Source organism: Somniosus microcephalus, chromosome 27 (genome assembly GCF_052327205.1).
Source record: "Somniosus microcephalus isolate GS21.2 chromosome 27, FLI_Smic_1.0, whole genome shotgun sequence".
Taxonomy (NCBI): domain Eukaryota; kingdom Metazoa; phylum Chordata; class Chondrichthyes; order Squaliformes; family Somniosidae; genus Somniosus; species Somniosus microcephalus.
In genome coordinates this window covers 11,682,487-11,699,240 of record NC_141013.1, presented here as the reverse complement: position 1 = coordinate 11,699,240, position 16,754 = coordinate 11,682,487, and the positions used below count along the sequence as shown (strand labels likewise).

The 16,754-nt window shown below is 43.0% G+C and overlaps 1 protein-coding gene across 4 annotated transcripts in view; it reads right to left on the bottom strand.

The window, feature by feature from the left end:
* ctc1 (CTS telomere maintenance complex component 1) overlaps positions 1-16,627 on the bottom strand; it is a 79,346-nt gene extending 62,719 nt beyond the window's left edge. The window contains exons 1-8 of one of the 4 annotated variants that reach the window (XR_015073786.1): positions 16,371-16,627; positions 14,400-14,590; positions 11,900-12,164; positions 9,775-10,004; positions 7,304-7,445; positions 5,444-5,776; positions 3,708-3,836; positions 2,103-2,329 (exon numbers count right to left, since the gene is read on the bottom strand). Coding sequence is in view for 1 of the 4 variants with exons in the window: in XM_085968520.1 (XP_085824646.1) it covers positions 2,103-2,329; positions 3,708-3,836; positions 5,444-5,776; positions 7,304-7,445; positions 9,775-10,004; positions 11,900-12,164; positions 14,400-14,590; positions 16,371-16,412 (1,559 nt within the window). In the remaining 3 variants the exon portion in view is untranslated. The remainder of the gene's footprint in view (positions 1-2,102; positions 2,330-3,707; positions 3,837-5,443; positions 5,777-7,303; positions 7,446-9,774; positions 10,005-11,899; positions 12,165-14,399; positions 14,591-16,370) is intronic. The other 3 variants (XR_015073784.1, XR_015073785.1, XM_085968520.1) reach the window with 3 other exon arrangements.
* Positions 16,628-16,754: the final 127 nt, after the last annotated feature.

Below are 16,754 nucleotides of genomic sequence, written 5' to 3'. Positions count from 1 at the left end.
GGGAAAGTGAAAGAGAAAGGGAGAAAGTGAAAGAGAAAGAGGGAAAGTGAAAGAGAAAGGGGGAAAGTGAAAGAGAAAGGGGGAAAGTGAAAGAGAAAGGGGGAAAGTGAAAGAGAAAAGGGGGAAAGTGAAAGAGAAAAGGGGGAAAGTGAAAGAGAAAAGGGGGAAAGTGAAAGAGAAAAGGGGGAAAGTGAAAGAGAAAAGGGGGAAAGTGAAAGAGAAAAGGGGGAAGTGAAAGAGAAAAGGGGGAAAGTGAAAGAGAAAAGGGGGAAAGTGAAAGAGAAAGGGGAAGTGAAAGAGAAAGGGGAAGTGAAAGAGAAAGGGGGAAAGTGAAAGAGAAAGGGGGAAAGTGAAAGAGAAAAGGGGGAAAGTGAAAGAGAAAGGGGGAAGTGAAAGAGAAAGGGGGAAGTGAAAGAGAAAGGGGGAAGTGAAAGAGAAAGGGGGAAGTGAAAGAGAAAGGGGGAAGTGAAAGAGAAAGGGGGAAGTGAAAGAGAAAGGGGGAAGTGAAAGAGAAAGGGGGAAGTGAAAGAGAAAGGGGGAAAGGGGGGGGGGGGGAAAGAGCATTGTCCTGAATGTATTTTGGACAGCCACTGATGCAGTCAAGCACATAACCAAGAGGACATCAATGCATTCAAATAGACCACCACGCGAACATTTGTTCTTATAATAAAACAGGATGCACTGGTCCCTTGTAAAATGACTGCAGTTTAAATCACATCTGCCAAAGGCAAAACAATTAAATGCTGAAAATAAAGAAACAGAATGAGGAATAAGGCACTCTCCATAAGCTCTGCCTAAACAGGGCTATGCAGGATAACAACTGCTGGAGTATATTTCAAGTACTTAAACCATCTCCAAGTTTGGAAGATGTTAATAAACACCTTGATATACTGCTGCAGGTCACACTCCAGCCTAAGCATCATCTTTTATTAATATATCCATTGCATCTTCTCTTGGTCTCCACAGGTTGAATTGATTATACAGACCAGAAGGCAATGAGGAAATAATAAAGAAACATGGACAGCCCCAAGGTGTAAAATTACAGGAAGATAATCTGTACATTTGCAATTTATTAATTTATTTATTAACAATACAAAGATAGGTAGGAAAGCAAGTTGTGAGGAGTACACAGAGTCTGCAAAGGGAGTGGGCACAATTTTGACAGATGGAGTATAATGTGGGAAAGTGTGAGGAAGGAAGAATAAAAAAGCAAAATATTATTTAAATAGAGAGAGACTACAGAATGCTGCGGTACAGAGGGATCTGGGTGTCCTCGTACATGAAACACAAAAAGTTAGCATGCAGGTACAGTAAGTAATTAGGAAGGCAAATGAAATATTGGCCTTTATTGCAAGGGGGATGGAGTATAAAAATAGGGAAGTCTTGCTACAACTGTACAGGGTGTTGGTGAGACCACACCTGGAGTACTGCGTACAGTTTTGGTCTCCTTATTTAAGGGACAATATACTTACATTGGAGGCAGTTCAGAGAAGGTTCATTAGGTTAATTCCTGAGTTGAAGGGGCTGTCTTAGGAGGAAAGGCTGAGCAAGTTGGGCCGACACTCACTGGAGTTTAGAAGAATGAGAGGTAATCTTATTGAAACATAAGATTCTGGGGGGGGGGGGGGGTTGACAGGATAGATGCAGGGAGGATGTTTCCCCTCGTGGGGGAATCTAGAACTAGGGGGCAAAGTTTCAGAATAAGGGGTCGCCCATTTAAAACGGAGATGAGGAGAAATTTCTTCTCAGAGGGCCGTGAATCTTTGGAATTCTCTACCCCAGAGAGCTGTGGAGGCGGAGTCAGTGAATATATTTACAGTGGAGATGGACAGATTTTTGAAAAACAGGGGAGTCGAGGGTTATGGGGAACAGGCAGAAAAGTGGAGTTGAGGCCAAGATCAGGTCAGCCATGATCTTATTGAATGGCGGAGCAGGCTCGAGGGGCCGAATGGCCTGCTCCAACTCCTATTTCTTATGTTATTATAACTTACAGTGCAAACTGCCAAACCACTTTGTACACGTTATTTATCTAGATACATATACATAGATAGACACACCAGGTGAATTTGTTCAATTGAGCAGCAGTTAGTTCTATGATTTACCTTTGTACAAGTGTTTCTACAATGTGAACTACCCACAAATAACTGGGCAGATCCAGGTTGTACTTGAACAACAGGCTGATGTATACGTTGCAACTGGGAGAGAAGGGCTGATATTCTGCACTAAGCCTGGAAAATTCTGTGACCACCAATGTACTCCTCAGGCAGCAGCAAAGTACGACTCGTGGGAAATGCTCAGATGCCTTCACGTGCAAGTGGGCATCATGAACCTACAAAAAAAAAATCCATCGTTTCATATATAATGAAAACACCGACATTTCTCATTCTATATTTACTTTCAACCTTTCTACCGTTTTTCACCTTTATGTTACTGTCCATTAGTGAATAAAGAAACCCGCAGATTTGGAGTTTTTCCAAAAGTTTTTGGTATCAATTCTCTCAGACATGGTGTCACCAGGATTGATTAGCGTACTGGTACCAATACCCAAAGGGGGGGAAAAAACACACTTAAGCTAATAAGCTTTAATGTTGTTCAATACTCTTTTGTCCCCTTTATCTGCTTCCAGCTCCGTCACCACCAGACCTGTGGTCACCATACTTCACCCAGGTGTTATACAGTTCAAAATGTTCCATGCAAACATAACCCAAGTTCAAAAGGACAAAAATCTGTAATTGCACCGCTGGACATTTCACAGCTCAAGTGGCTATAGTACAAAAATTTCACACCCCTATTATGCTTTACTGAAAACCTAGTCAGAAAAAAACCCAAAATGTGACTGCATGAAAATGTCATATACCTATAAAGCTTTACTAGTCCGTGCAATAACATAGGGCAATCATCTGCTGCACCAATACTAATGTTAGTTTAAATACCAGTTAAAATGGGAGATATTTGCTATCGACCAGTAGCTACGGAGCTGTAAACTCCTAGTCTTTGAAGCTTCTCGGTAGATGGGTTTTGCAAACTCCTGGCTGAGCCACAAGATGGAGCATTTTGCAGTCCTCAGAGGGGTACAAAAGCTTGGAAGATCAGGTCAGCACCAAAGACCTGTCCAGCTGATCAACAAGCAGCATCAGGACAGCCATGGAGAAGTGTGAAAACCAGGCTTATTCAGGAAATGATAGCACACTTACTAGCTGACAGTTCTTCAAAGCAGCTTTGTGGAAATGTATTCATCTCCTTACTTCCTCCTCCAGAACATAAACAAGATAAACAATGCAGAGCTTCGGGTTACTGAATGAGCGATAACTGGCACTGGACTACATAACCCTCAAGACTGTAAAGTAAGTTATAAAGTGTTGTCCAATGTCAACAGGTGCCTTATCTTCAGCAACCCACCACTTTCAAGTATCACATTTACACCACAATGTCTTACAGTGTCACTTATACGTGTAAAGATATACCTGTGAGATGGGAGGTTTAGTTCTGCATTATCAGATATAGCTGTACAGCCATCCTTGAAGCGAACGGTACACATCTTAGACAACCAACAGATACATTGAAACTACCTCCAGTGCAGGACACCTTCAGCTCTCCAATTTACCTTTCCAGATGAAACAGGATACAGTCCATTTTAAGCTGCACAGGGAAGTTAGAGAGAAAAAGAACTGCAGGGAAAAATACATTAAAAAGTCAAATATTTATACCTCCACTTGTGCTCCAGGCCGTAAACCACGTCCACAATTTACTACTTGTTGGTAGGCCACACAAAGACCAAATTTGCCATCCAGCTCATAAAGGCCTGCTGTAATGTTTAATACCTTACTTATCACACCCTAAATTTAAAAGAGAGAGAAATTAATTGACGAGTCAACACGTCACACAAACAATCTTCCCAGGCAATGCAGCGATTGAATATCCAAGAGGGATGGGACAGGAGTTTACATCTGCAGTTTACCACACTGAAAGCTCCAAATTCATCATCGAAAAGCAGATCCAAGTGGAGCCCTGACACTGCCTCACAGGAAGCGATGGATAATTCTGTCGAGCAGATAATTCTCTCTGCTGCTGCTGTGCATCTTCCAGTGTCCAATTTAACAACAGTGCTGAAGGAGCCATGGAAGGGGCTCAATCGACCACTTTCTGGGTTTTGGTGCAGGGAGACCAAAATCAGGCAATATAATTATCTTAAAGAGGACGGCCCACCCCTCCGAGAAACTTACTTTCTCCCTCCTCTCCATCCATATACATATGCACCCTCTTGACTGCAGAACATTTAATGGGGCTTTCCTGATGCCTCAAATGGTTAAGGCATGTACAGCCGAGACATGTACACTAGTAAAGTGCCATTTTGATCTTTGGTCCCTGGTGTTTTACCTGCCATCAGCAGGGGCAGAAACAGGGTGCTACACCTTGCCTCAAGACCCCTGAAGTAGGAAGAGGGAAACTGGCAGGGCTCTCACTTTGGACAGCTGTCCAGCAGCCCCTGCTGGGAAGTGCCTGCATGGAGACATCAGACTAAGGCAGCATTGGGCTCAGTTGTGATGTTCCCCATGGTTGAATGGCCTGCCAAAATCCATTGTCTAGGCTCACACAATAATGAATAGCCACTTATGGGGAGGTCTTAGAGGGTACCGAGCACAGTCAACCACTTCAGCAGAACAGAGCAGGGAGAAAGCAGTAGAAAACTAAAAACAAGGGCATCGCTCCCTCAAAGTATTTCTTAACCCTCCCCCACCCCATCTGTTTAGGTTTACACCTTATTGACTGGACAATGTTGAGTGACATTGCAGAGGTAGATTTTAAAATTTTAAATCTAAATTATTCAAGCATTCAAAATAAAGTCTAATAAAATAGGGCAGCACGGTGGCATAGTGGTTAGCACTGTTGCCTCACAGCGCCAGGGACCCGGGTTCGAATCCGGCCTCGGGCGACTGTCTGTGTGGAGTTTGCACATTCTCCCCGTGTTTGCGTGGGTTTCCTCCGGGTGCTCCGGTTTCCTCCCACAGTCCAAAGATGTGCGGGTTAGGTTGATTGGCTATGATAAATTGACCCTTAGTGTTAGGGGGATTAAATACGTGGGGTTACGGGGATAGGGTGGGATATGTGTTGGTGTAGGGGTTATGGGGATCGGGTGGGATGTGTGTTGGTGCAGGCTCGATGGGCCGAAATGGCCTCTATCTGCACTGTGGGGTTTCTGTGATATCCCTGTATTGCTCAAGGAAAAACAGTAATGTAAGCTACAATTAGATGTGCAAACCCCCCCAGTATAAGGCTTCCATTCAAAAACAGAGGTTCATTCCCTACAGTCGAGTTACTTTGTACAAGAGATCACGGAGGAGATCACTTCAAAAGGACCTAAAGATTCATCTTGTAACCCTCTGCATATTTAACATTATCCATCCCCCATATTCATAACTAACAGAAAACACCAAGTACTCACACGGTAAGAGCATATTTTGGACTCTCTGCTCTCAAACACTTCTTCTATGGTGTCTTGAGATGACCAGTCCATAGAAGATCGATTCTGAAAAGATTCATTAGAAGCAGGTGCTGTTAGTTCAAGTTTAGAAGTCTCCTTCATATCTGAAACTTGCACAAATTCTGCCAGCGTTTGTTCTTTCACAAATCCCTCATTATAAAAGTAGAAGTCAGAAGACGACGACACTACAAACACCTTATAACTGGTGCCCTGTAGGCTGGAAACGAAGACCTTTGTGATAACGTATTGTTTTGAAACTTCCAAGCAGCAATGCCACATTAATTTGGCAGGAACCTAAAAAGAGAACACAAATCGGGAAATTCAGGCTGAAAACATCGACCATTTCCATACAATAAAGACATACAGCATAGAACAGCGCAACTCCTTGCTCATCAAAACCACAAGCAATTGATTTGATGAACTGTGATGTACAAGAACTATCCCTTCAAAGACATGGGGCAAAATGCAGGTGAGAACGTGAGAATATTGTGTGTGATAAGAGAAACATGCTGCATTTTATGTCTTCCAATGCACCTCGGCCCTTTTAGCTAATTTTAAAGTGTTATTATTTGAGTAATCATAGCTGTAAAGGTAGGGAAGTACACCAGTTGGTGGTGTCAGACACATATCGATATGATGGAATGCCACCAAAGCCCCATGCTATTTTATTCAGAGACCACGTGGACCATGTTGAATAGACAGAGGAAAATCCGATTAAAGCCAATGAAAGTACAGGAATTTGCAGAACGGAGCCGATAATTACTCAGTTCCATCGAGGACAATGCTGCACTACTGCTAGCTGATGAGCTCAAATAGCAAGTGTGCAATCATTTACAGTAGCCGTTAAGAGGCTCAAAGTTTGAAAGCCTAAAAAAAAGGCAATGATTATAGGCGACACATAATACTACATTTGTGGTGAAGCTAAAGATAATTTAGAAAATGTACCAAGCATTCTGCTAAGTGGATCTATTTGGATTGAAATCTGGCTGTGCAATATTTGTAACAAACAAAATAGGATGCTTGTTTGAAATTTGTGTCGCCTTTTTGAAGGGCTTTAACCTGTTTATTTAAAATGGATTTCTGCCTTCATTAAGAATTTCATGCAAGCGCATTTAACTCCTTAATATCACACAACGCTACTTGAATGCAGTTATAGTTACCCTTCCTTCTTCCACCATTGAGATTGTGCCCTGTTACACAGATGCTGCAGCCCTCAGGCAGTTCAGATTGGTAACTGGGTAGAGTAGAAGAATCAAACCCACACGCTTGCTTAGCATTCGTGCTATATTGCTTCGGACCAATGTGTTGCCCCATGACTTATGCCAGATGTTTCACCAACGCCAAAACAAAGGTTATTCTCACCACTAACAGACAGGCTTTCATTAATTTTAATAGGGAAAAGGTTTACATTAGAGCAGTGATTATCAAATGTTTGCCCACTGCAGATATTAAATACTCAGGGACACTTTGCCATAACTGCTGAAAAATAGCCACAGCTACCCAAAGGAAAACTGCTGTCATTGCAGATATTTTTTTTATTAGCATGCAGCATCAGAAATAATGTGCTAATAAATCAACAAATACAGAAATTTGATGACGGACTGATGAGCTTGAGGATTCCTGGCATTCCCTTGAAGGCCCCCTATTTTGAAAACCTACGGCTAAAGCAAATCACTGTACATGTTCAAAGTGGTAAAACTGTGCAAAACAGCAACTGATGAACTGGATTTTACAGTACACAATATTTATTACATATTTGAGTCCAGTTAAAATGCTATTAAAAATATATAAGCGACTTTCTAAGTTTAAGAAAACACACACCTGAACTACAATTGGAAGGCAAGTATCAGTTGCAAAGGAGCTGAGAAAGAAGAAGAAGAAGGTTTTCCCTCGGATTTTTAAAACAGAACTTAGGCGGCTCAGTTCTCCAGCTACGTTCAGCTTCACTTTATGGCAACGAAACCTTGACAAGATCAGAGTACAATTACTATCACGTACCATACATAACAGAGGGTTACAACACAGCAAGAAACAATCAATATCTTCCCAAGAGAAGCTGATAAGTGACATGGTCGACTGTCTGGCATTTGTGACTTCACGAGTGAAGATGCTGATCACTTCACACCACTGAGTCGCGCATGTTTATACAGCCTGTTATACATGGAATGAATTCATCTTTTTGTACAATTACAAGTCTGATGACGCAAGGAAATTTCCCTAGTTCTTAGACCACTTCGCTGGCAGTCAAAAAAAAGAGGGTATTCAGGTAATCCTATAAAATTGGTGTGAGCAATTTATAACATCACTTATCCATAGCATTTATCCATCTACTAGCTGCTACCTCACATTTCTTAAGCACATGATAAGTAGAGGTTAAAGTTTGAGAGCCATTGATTTAGCACATTAGAATGAACACTGGAGTACATGTTATATCTCATAATCCAACAGGGGTCCCTGTGAAAGGTTATCCCTCCCAATGAAGGATGGGATGTCTCACGGGATGGGTGCTTTTACGTTTATAAACTGCAGCTGGCAGCAAACCCTCAGTTCCCTGGCCATCAGCTGCAGTTATAAATATAAACTGCCGCATTCATCTCGTTTCGGTGGCAGCCTACATTTTGTGTGGGTCTTGGGAGATGCCACCAGTTCGCTGGCTTTGCTTCTGCCTGCTGCAGATAGAAAAGGTGAAGAGGGCAGAGTGGCACCAGGATGGTACAATGCCAGTCTCCCAAAAGTGGCAACGGATTGTAAAAGTGTCTTTACCGATACAAGAGCAGAGTCATTGGCCAGCAATGTTCCAACTGTTGAAATCTGCATGGAGTTAAAAACAACTTGCATTTATATGGTGCCCTTAACATAGGAAAACTTCCCACGGCGCTGCACGGGATGGTAATCAGCCAAAAGAGGAGATATTAGGAGGGCTGACTAACAGCTTGGTCAAACAGATATCCTTCAAGACTCTCCTTCAAACCGGAGTGTGTGTGTTTAGGTAGGATTTGAACAAGAATGAGAATTTTAAAATTCAGACGTTGGTCAACTGGGAGCCAGAGCAGATCAGCAAGCACAGGGCTGATGGGTGAGCAGGAGTTGGTGCCGGTTAGGACACGGGCAGCAGAGTTTTGGAAGAGTTTGTTTATGCAGGGTGGAGGATGGGAAGCTGGCCGGGAGAGCATCGGAATAATCGAGTCTGGGAGGTAACAAAAACATGAACGAGGGTTTCAGCAGCGGGTGGGGGAAAGAGACAGGCAATGCTGCGGTGGCGGAAGTAGGTGGTCTTTGTGATGGAGAGGATATGGGGGGGGGTGGCGAAAGCTCAGCTTGGGAGTCGAATAGGACACGGAGGTTGCAAACAGTCTGGTTCAGCCTGAGACAGTGGCCAGGGAGGGGAATGGAATCAGTGGCAAGGGAAAGGAGTTTGTGGCGGGGGGCAAAAATAATGACCTCGTTCTCCCCAATGTTTAGCCGAAGCAAATACTAACTTAATACCATGATTAAACCTGTGCATGAACAATCTACTTTATTTTCAAATCACAAATCAGACTGTTTTATACACAAGACTTCATATTGGGCAAAGATATTTTGGAATTTAGATATCGAGTTGTAAATTTGTTGGTACATTCTCAAAATTTGTTGGATGACTACAACATAGTGAAAGAATTACTTCACTTATTTACACTTCTCAATAGTCTTCAATAGATACTACTGTAGTATAATCATTTAAACACTAATGACTTTTAGTTTGCAGAGATTAAATGTAAAATTCAGCTCATTTAAGTACAGTATTTGAGTGCTTTAATTTTACTTAGACTGTGGGTTCTTGATACAGCAAGGCAAGTAGTTAGCGAGAGATCCGCTGCCTAGGAAAATTTACCATGCATACAGCTCCGATATTTAGCTTCGAGTCAGGAGAGCAACAGGAATTAGGATCGTCAGATTTTTGTTTTATCGATACCTACTAGGAATTATTAATATTTTCAAGAGTCACATATATGTGTCGCATAAGACACAAATTTTCACTTCACTCTTCTGAACAGAAATGATCGGCATGTAGTGTAAGTTATCCAGTAGTTGCTCTGACTGCATTGAATGGAAGAGGAACGACACAAAACAGATTTTTACACACAAAAATGAAAATGGCCACATGAAATGAACAATTACATTGATAATTACACTGGTTTTACTACAGGGATGCAAGAAAGAAATCACGATTGCCACAAAATAGGGGAAAAGAACTTGAGCAATACTTGACTATTAAAATTACATTTAAGTATCTTTCTCTATGCATGTCCTACCCTTTGTCCAGGAGGTGAATTGCTGAATCGGGCAGCAAAGCATTTAGGGTGCTTGGTCCCAAAAAGCTGCCAACCGACAGTTTTGGAAGCACAAGGAAAGGTGCTTCCGTGATCTCAAGATAGCCAGCTTCTGTCCCATTGGGTCTCCAAACTGCACCACTCAGTGGAATATAACTCCAGCTTGGAATCAGTACCAAGTGCCCCAACCACTGCGGATCCAGTTTGATAATCTAGCCAAAAATTGCATCATAAAAGAAAAGGCAGAAAGATAAATAATGCAGTTTGGATTTTACATGTCACAATAAAGTTTCATATTAAATAAAACAAATTGTACGCCAATGAAAAACACTCAACAGTGGGGAAGTCAATTTTCCACACACAATTATCTGCAAATAATTTCATGGGAACCCTGGCTTCGATTTACAGGAGCCATCTAAAACAGAAGCAGAACGCTTTAATTTTTCATAGACTGGGTAAGTGATCTAGCAGGATAAGTAGTTGTGTACAAAGTCCACTGGCTGGCACAAGTGACCATCCATGCAGCTCTGATATTTAACGTAGAGCCAGGAGACCAGCAGGAATTGGGTTGCGGGATTTTTCCCCCCAAAAATATATCTTTAAAAATGGAAATTGTGGGTCTTATCTCTATGAGTTGGGAATGATAAATATAAATATACCAATCAGAAACTAAAACCTCACAATGTCAGACTAAATAAGAGGGGGGGGGGGAACTCTTGATTTTTTGCTAATTTCCACTATTCACCTGGGATATCGGGTCTCCTCCATTAGGGCACAGTCATTAATGGCCTGTTGCGTTTGGAATCCACGTTCAGTGATCACCATCTGTAGTGATCACTTTGATATAATGCTCAAATTGAACGTGCCATTTCTATTAAACCTGTACATTTCCCATTAGTTGTATTGATCAGGTGGGTGCTGGACTTCCTATAAAGAATGCACTTCATTCGTTGCTCTCAGGCCAAAACTGGCACTCAGCAGACGACCGGACAGACAGCTGCAGCAGCACTCGGAGGTGCCGGTGAGCAGCACTGACTGGCAATTTAATGCAACTGATCAGTAGGCTGTGCAAGAGTTCCAGTGTACTGCTCAGCCTCACATCCCATTCAGTATACCTGCAGTATTGCAGAGCGATAGCTGCTGGTACAACTGTTCGTCTGCATTGGAAACAGCCGAGCAGCACTCTGCATACAGCATCAGTTTCAGCACAAAAGCTGTCCCGCAGGCCATTAGGGAATTGTCATCTTCTGATTCTGTGCTCATTTGGGGACCTGTCCAAATTGATTACTGTAACCAGATTCCACTGCCACTTTTTTTTTTATTAAAGAAGCTGTGGTACAATTTTATATAAGAGTGGATTCTGAAGAAACTGTGGTTCTACAGGAAACTCTTTGGTATCCGGCACCGACGTGTTGCCAGTTGATCAAAAATTCCGGATGACGGAGAGGGTTATCTACCGAGGCTATTTTTAACAAAGAAAAATTTTAAAAAATCAAGAAATGTGCAGTATACAGTAATTGGGTACTCACCTACAGAATGTTGTGTTAAATGGATGCTGGAATATGCTTGATTAAGCACAGTACTGCCAGTTGAGGGTAATGCAATGCAATGACTACTAGCAGCGTGGGAGACACACAGTACCCCTGTAAAATGGCGGATCAGAAGAGTCTGAACAGTCAGACTCCTGTTACAGGGGTATTGAAGTGTTCCGACTTCCGACAGCGCCAAGAAGCCGAGTAGTGGCAGTTTGGAGAACTACCCCCACTGACTAACTCGGCCACTGCGGGAGACTTGGACTCGGCAACATTGCCGGTTATTGAGGTGTTGTTTTCGGAGTGAGAATTTTGCCGGTTAATAGAGAATTACAGATATTTAGGTGCCGTTTAAACGAGAGTTTCCTGTACTTTCACTTTACCCAACCAGTTGACAAATTCTGAATAAATTCTTCAATTTGACCAATTTCCCACTCCTGACGGCAAGTAGCATTTTGTCACTTTGCATCATCACATCACAGAATCCAATAAACTAGTTAAAAACCAAAAACTAGTCAGCAGCAAAACTTGTCTGCACAAGGCCTCCTGCAGTCGGTTCATCGAGTTCAGTTTACCTCACAAGGTATAAATCCGCTCTTGTCCTGCAAGTACAAGTTTCCATCGCTCTGCTGTTCTGCACTCTCTGAAGTACTCGGAGTAAGAGAGATCTTGTCTGTCAGGATACCGCATAGCAGCAGGTTTGTGCGACTGAGTCCCTGGTGACTGACTAGAAATCTTTCTTTATGCAGAGTCCATTGCTTGAACCGACTGGTGCTCCACGTTAGTTGACTGCAGCACGGGGTCTTCTGCTGAGACTGAAGTTCAGAGAGGGATATAAATCTGCAACATAATCAGCGTTAGTTATTGGGCAAGAAGATGGAGCCAATCCGATCTCACGCTCATCAACATGGAACGTGACAATGATATGCAAGCCTTAATCAGGTGGCACGTAATTAGTAATAACAGAAAACCCTGGAAAAACTCAGCAGGTCAGGCAGCATCCGTGGAGAGAGAAACAGAGTTAACGTTTCAGGTCGAAGACCCTTTGTCAGAACTGGAAAAAGCTGTCTCTGCATCTGCTTAATATGTTCCATCTCCAGCTTTTTCCAGTTCTGACGAAGGGTCTTCGACCTGAAACGTTGGCTCTGTTTCTCTCTCCACGGATGCTGCCTGACCTGCTGAGTTTTTCCAGCGTTTTCTGTTGTTATTTCAGATTTCCAGCATCCGTAGTATTTTGCTATTGTATGGCACGTAATTAGTGACCAACAGAAGGTTCTGGAAATACAGCATTTCTGTCAGCATCTGAAAAAGCAAAGACAAATGGAACCTTGATCAGAACTGGCATGGGTGGGCATCAGAATCCCAAAATCCCTTTCAAAAATAGTTAAATAGCCAAACTCTTGACCTCTACCCATTTTAGTGACACCTATATGGGGGAATCTCCAACCTACCTCCACTGAGTCCAGTGAAAAACTTCCCATCGAATCATTAACCTGCCTTTTATCTTTCAGAGGCTGACTGACCTGCTGTGCGGTCCCAGTGCTTTGGGGGGTATTCTTTCCAACATTTGCAGTTTTTCCTTTTGTCTCCAGTTAACAATCAATATAGTGGGCAAGGTTCTTTTTCACACCTGCTCATGTGTGAATAGCAACATCCAGCTACTCAATACCCTGGCACATGAACAAATCCCACGCTGGTCACTGAACGCCTCGAGGATGGGATAAGACGCTGTATCAAAGCAAATTCTTTAATATATTATGAATACAACTGGATCCATAAGTTAGATTAAAATCACAAGTCACTGAATTAACCAGCACGTGTGGCAGGGCCTTTGAAATACACAGAGATAATTACAGATGAGGGAGGCCAGCAGCCCATCTGATTCATCCTTGTACAGAAATCTATGGTCACTTCATCATAGCACTTAGCTGCCGCTTGAATGATTCCAGAGCTATTTTCTCCACGGCTGTCCCTGGAAGATCGTGGGACATCATGACAACAACAACATTGTATTTATATAGCACCTTTAACGTAGTAAAACGTCACAAGGAGCTTCACAGGAGTGTTATCAAACACTGAGCCACATAAGGAGGTATTAGGGCAGATGACCAAAAGCTTGGTCAAAGAGGTAGGTTTTAAGGAGCATCTTAAAAGGAACTAAGAGAGGTAGAGGTGCGGAGAGGTTTAGAGGGAGAATTCCAGAGCTGAGGGCCTATGTTAACAAACATAACTTTGATAAAAATAGCAAAATACTGCGGATGCTGAAAATCTGAAATACTGTAACAACAGAAAATGCACGTTAACTCTGTTTCTCTCTCCACGGATGCTGCCTGGCCTGCTGAGTATTTCCAGCATTTTCTGTTGTTATTTTATAACTTTGATAAAGACTGCAACTGTGGCGAGCACTATAGCCTTTCCCCAGCAGAATTATGTTGCAATGTGTGTATTTAAATACACTGTTTAACAACATTCCCAGTAACAATGTATTCAATCTGCAGGGAATTTAAAATAATGGTTTGAACACAATTTGGGAGCAGAAATTTATCCCAGATATCATACATATTAAGTTATATGCATTGCATTAACTGCATAGCTTAGAAAGCTGGAAGATTTTTCGTCACAACATTCGCCTCTTACTCCAACACAAGCCATTCACCCCAGATAGTTTGAGAGGTTGGAGCTTTGAAGTCAAGCATCTGCTGCATCCTCCCTGCCACAGAATAAGTCCTTTGCTCAAGAGCTACACACCATCTAGAAACTCAGCCAAGAGTGGGGCAAAATTCATCATAAATAGCACTAATGAATTAAAGCAAGCTCTGGGACTCAAACTCTCAAGCATTATAGTTTAAGTCACGTGCTCTTAAGCATGGCAGCTATATTGTTTCAGGACTGAAACTGTAGCACTATAAATGTACTGGATAAAAACAAAAACCATGCATGCGGAAAAGTAGAAAATGCTGCAAATACACAAGTCAATCAGTAACTGAAAGAGAAATATAGATTGTGTCCCCGATGGGTCCCTTCATCATAACAGAACTATGCCAAGAATGTAATTAGATTTGTTGTTTACAGTACCTGTAGCTTAAAGGTAAAATAAGTCCATCCTTTCCTTGATGGCAACAGAGATTACTGCAGTTGTGACAAATTCTGCACAGGCGTTGAAAAAGACAGCTGCTCAACTCCTTGCAGGTAATTTCAGAATCTACAGCTACAGAAAGGAGGTTCTCTCCTATAAACCTGTACAAATTCTGGAGCCACTGAACATCCTGTAGGACAACACAAGAAAGAATGTCATCTCACAGCCAGTATCTCAATGCGTAAGGTTATTCTAAACCACACCTCCAAAACTGTGGTGAATGCACAGCAAAACTTAGGGCAAACATAAATCTGTTGTAACAGGCATTTTACAAAGGAAAGCTTTTATTCTGTTATCAAGGCAGCCATAAACACAGTGGTAAACGAGAATTCACAATATACACATGTACGCACACACTTCATGAGCTATGATCCCATCCTCTGCCCCGATTCTATCTCCACGTACAGTTTTGGACTACTACCACCGAGTTCCTCAGTGTCACACAGTCCTTATGAGCAGAGTGGAGGGAGCTTCATTCTGCATCTAACTATATGCTGTAGTTGATTTGGCAGTGCTTAATGGAGGCATATAAAGATAGCTCTCAAGTGAGCTAAACTGCCGGTTCATTTCTGGAGCTGTATTACAGGCTCAAGTCTTTTTGCTTATTTCAGAACGTGTTCAGCATTGAGACCATCCTCCAAACCTGGGAGCTCAAAAAAGCCATGGTGCCGACAATATTGGAGATAGCCAGCAAAACAAGAACCCTAACTAACTGCAGTGGAGAGAGCGCCATTGCTATGCTATGAATGTTGCTAAGCATATCCTGAAAAGCTAATTTTTATGTAGCCCCCAGCACCAACTAATAGTCACCAAGTCCAATCCACCACGCAGCCACTGCAGAATGCCTGTCTCCAACCCTAACAGCAGCACTATCAGCTCACGTTGGTGGTTGGGAGGGAGCCAGCCAGCCACTATTCGTGTTACAATGAGACCTGCTGAACCTGAATCCTGACCACTGCCCCCTGCCCCCCAATTGCCTTGGAACAGACTGTCAGTGAAGCCCAACTCAGTCAACCTGGGACCCAGCTGGAAAGGAGCATGGGTGGTCACATGATCACAAGTGGCCAATGAGGTGCCCAGAACATGTTAGTCATAGCTCAGTGGGCAGCACTCTCGCCTCAAGTCAGACGGTTGTGGGTTCAAGTCCCACTCCAGTGACTCGAGCACAAAAATCCAGGCTGATACTCCAGTGCAGTCTTGAGGGAGTGCTGCACTGTCAGAGGTGCCGCCTTTCAGAGGAGACGTTAAACCGAGGCCCCGTCTGCTCTCTTGGGTGGATGTAAAAGATCCTGTGGCACTATTGCGGAGAAGAGCAGGGGAGCTTTCCCCAGTGTCCTGGCCAATATTTAGCCCTCAATCAAAATCACTAAAAAAAAAATCAGATTATCTGGTCATTATCACATTGCTGTTTGTGGGAGCTTGCTGTGCACAAATTTACCCAAACCTCTACCAAGAGTGGCGAGAACGTGGAACTCGCTACCACAGGGAGTGGTTGAAGCGAATAGTATAGATGCATTTAAGGGGAGGCTGGACAAGTATATGAGGGAGAGAAGGGAATAGAGGGTTATGCTGATAGAGTTAAATGAGTTAAGATGGGAGGAGGCTCCTGTGGAGCATGGACTAGGTGGTTCGAATGGCCTGTTTCTGTGCGGTATATCCTATGTAAACTTGGCTGCCGCGTTTCCTACAACAGTAACTACATTTCAAAAAAAAAATACTTCATTGACTGCCAAGCGCTTTGGGGCGTCCTGGAGGTGGTGAAAGGCGCTACAGAAATGCAGGTATTTTTTTTAACAAGTGGAAGATTGCCAATGTCTCAGCTTTTTAAAATTACGCGTCATTATGGATTCGTTCAAGTTACTTTAGTTAAATGTAATGCAAAGAATGCGAGGAAAGAGCGTCAAACTCACAGCTTTGCTCAGCCTCCCAAACTCAGCCACAAACTCTTCCATTATCAGTCAATGCATCTCAGGAGCGGGTACACAAGATCCGCTCCCTGCTCATCGACAGCAAATATAATCCCTGAGGTAGGGGGTGGGGAGGATAAAAGTCAAACAAATGGAAATAAACCAGCCGGGCCTTGCACAACCGGTCGACGCCGTTCTCTAAAATGATTTGTTTTAAAGGCCGCACTTCAACTCCTCGACCGCTCGCCTCAACCGCCAGCCAGCAACTGGGCGTCGCCCCTCGCACAGACGCCATACGTCACCACGCCCACGCAGCTCAGCCTGGCACTGGTGCCCAGCCACGTCACAACAATCAAAACAACAACAACTTGTATTTATACAGCGCCT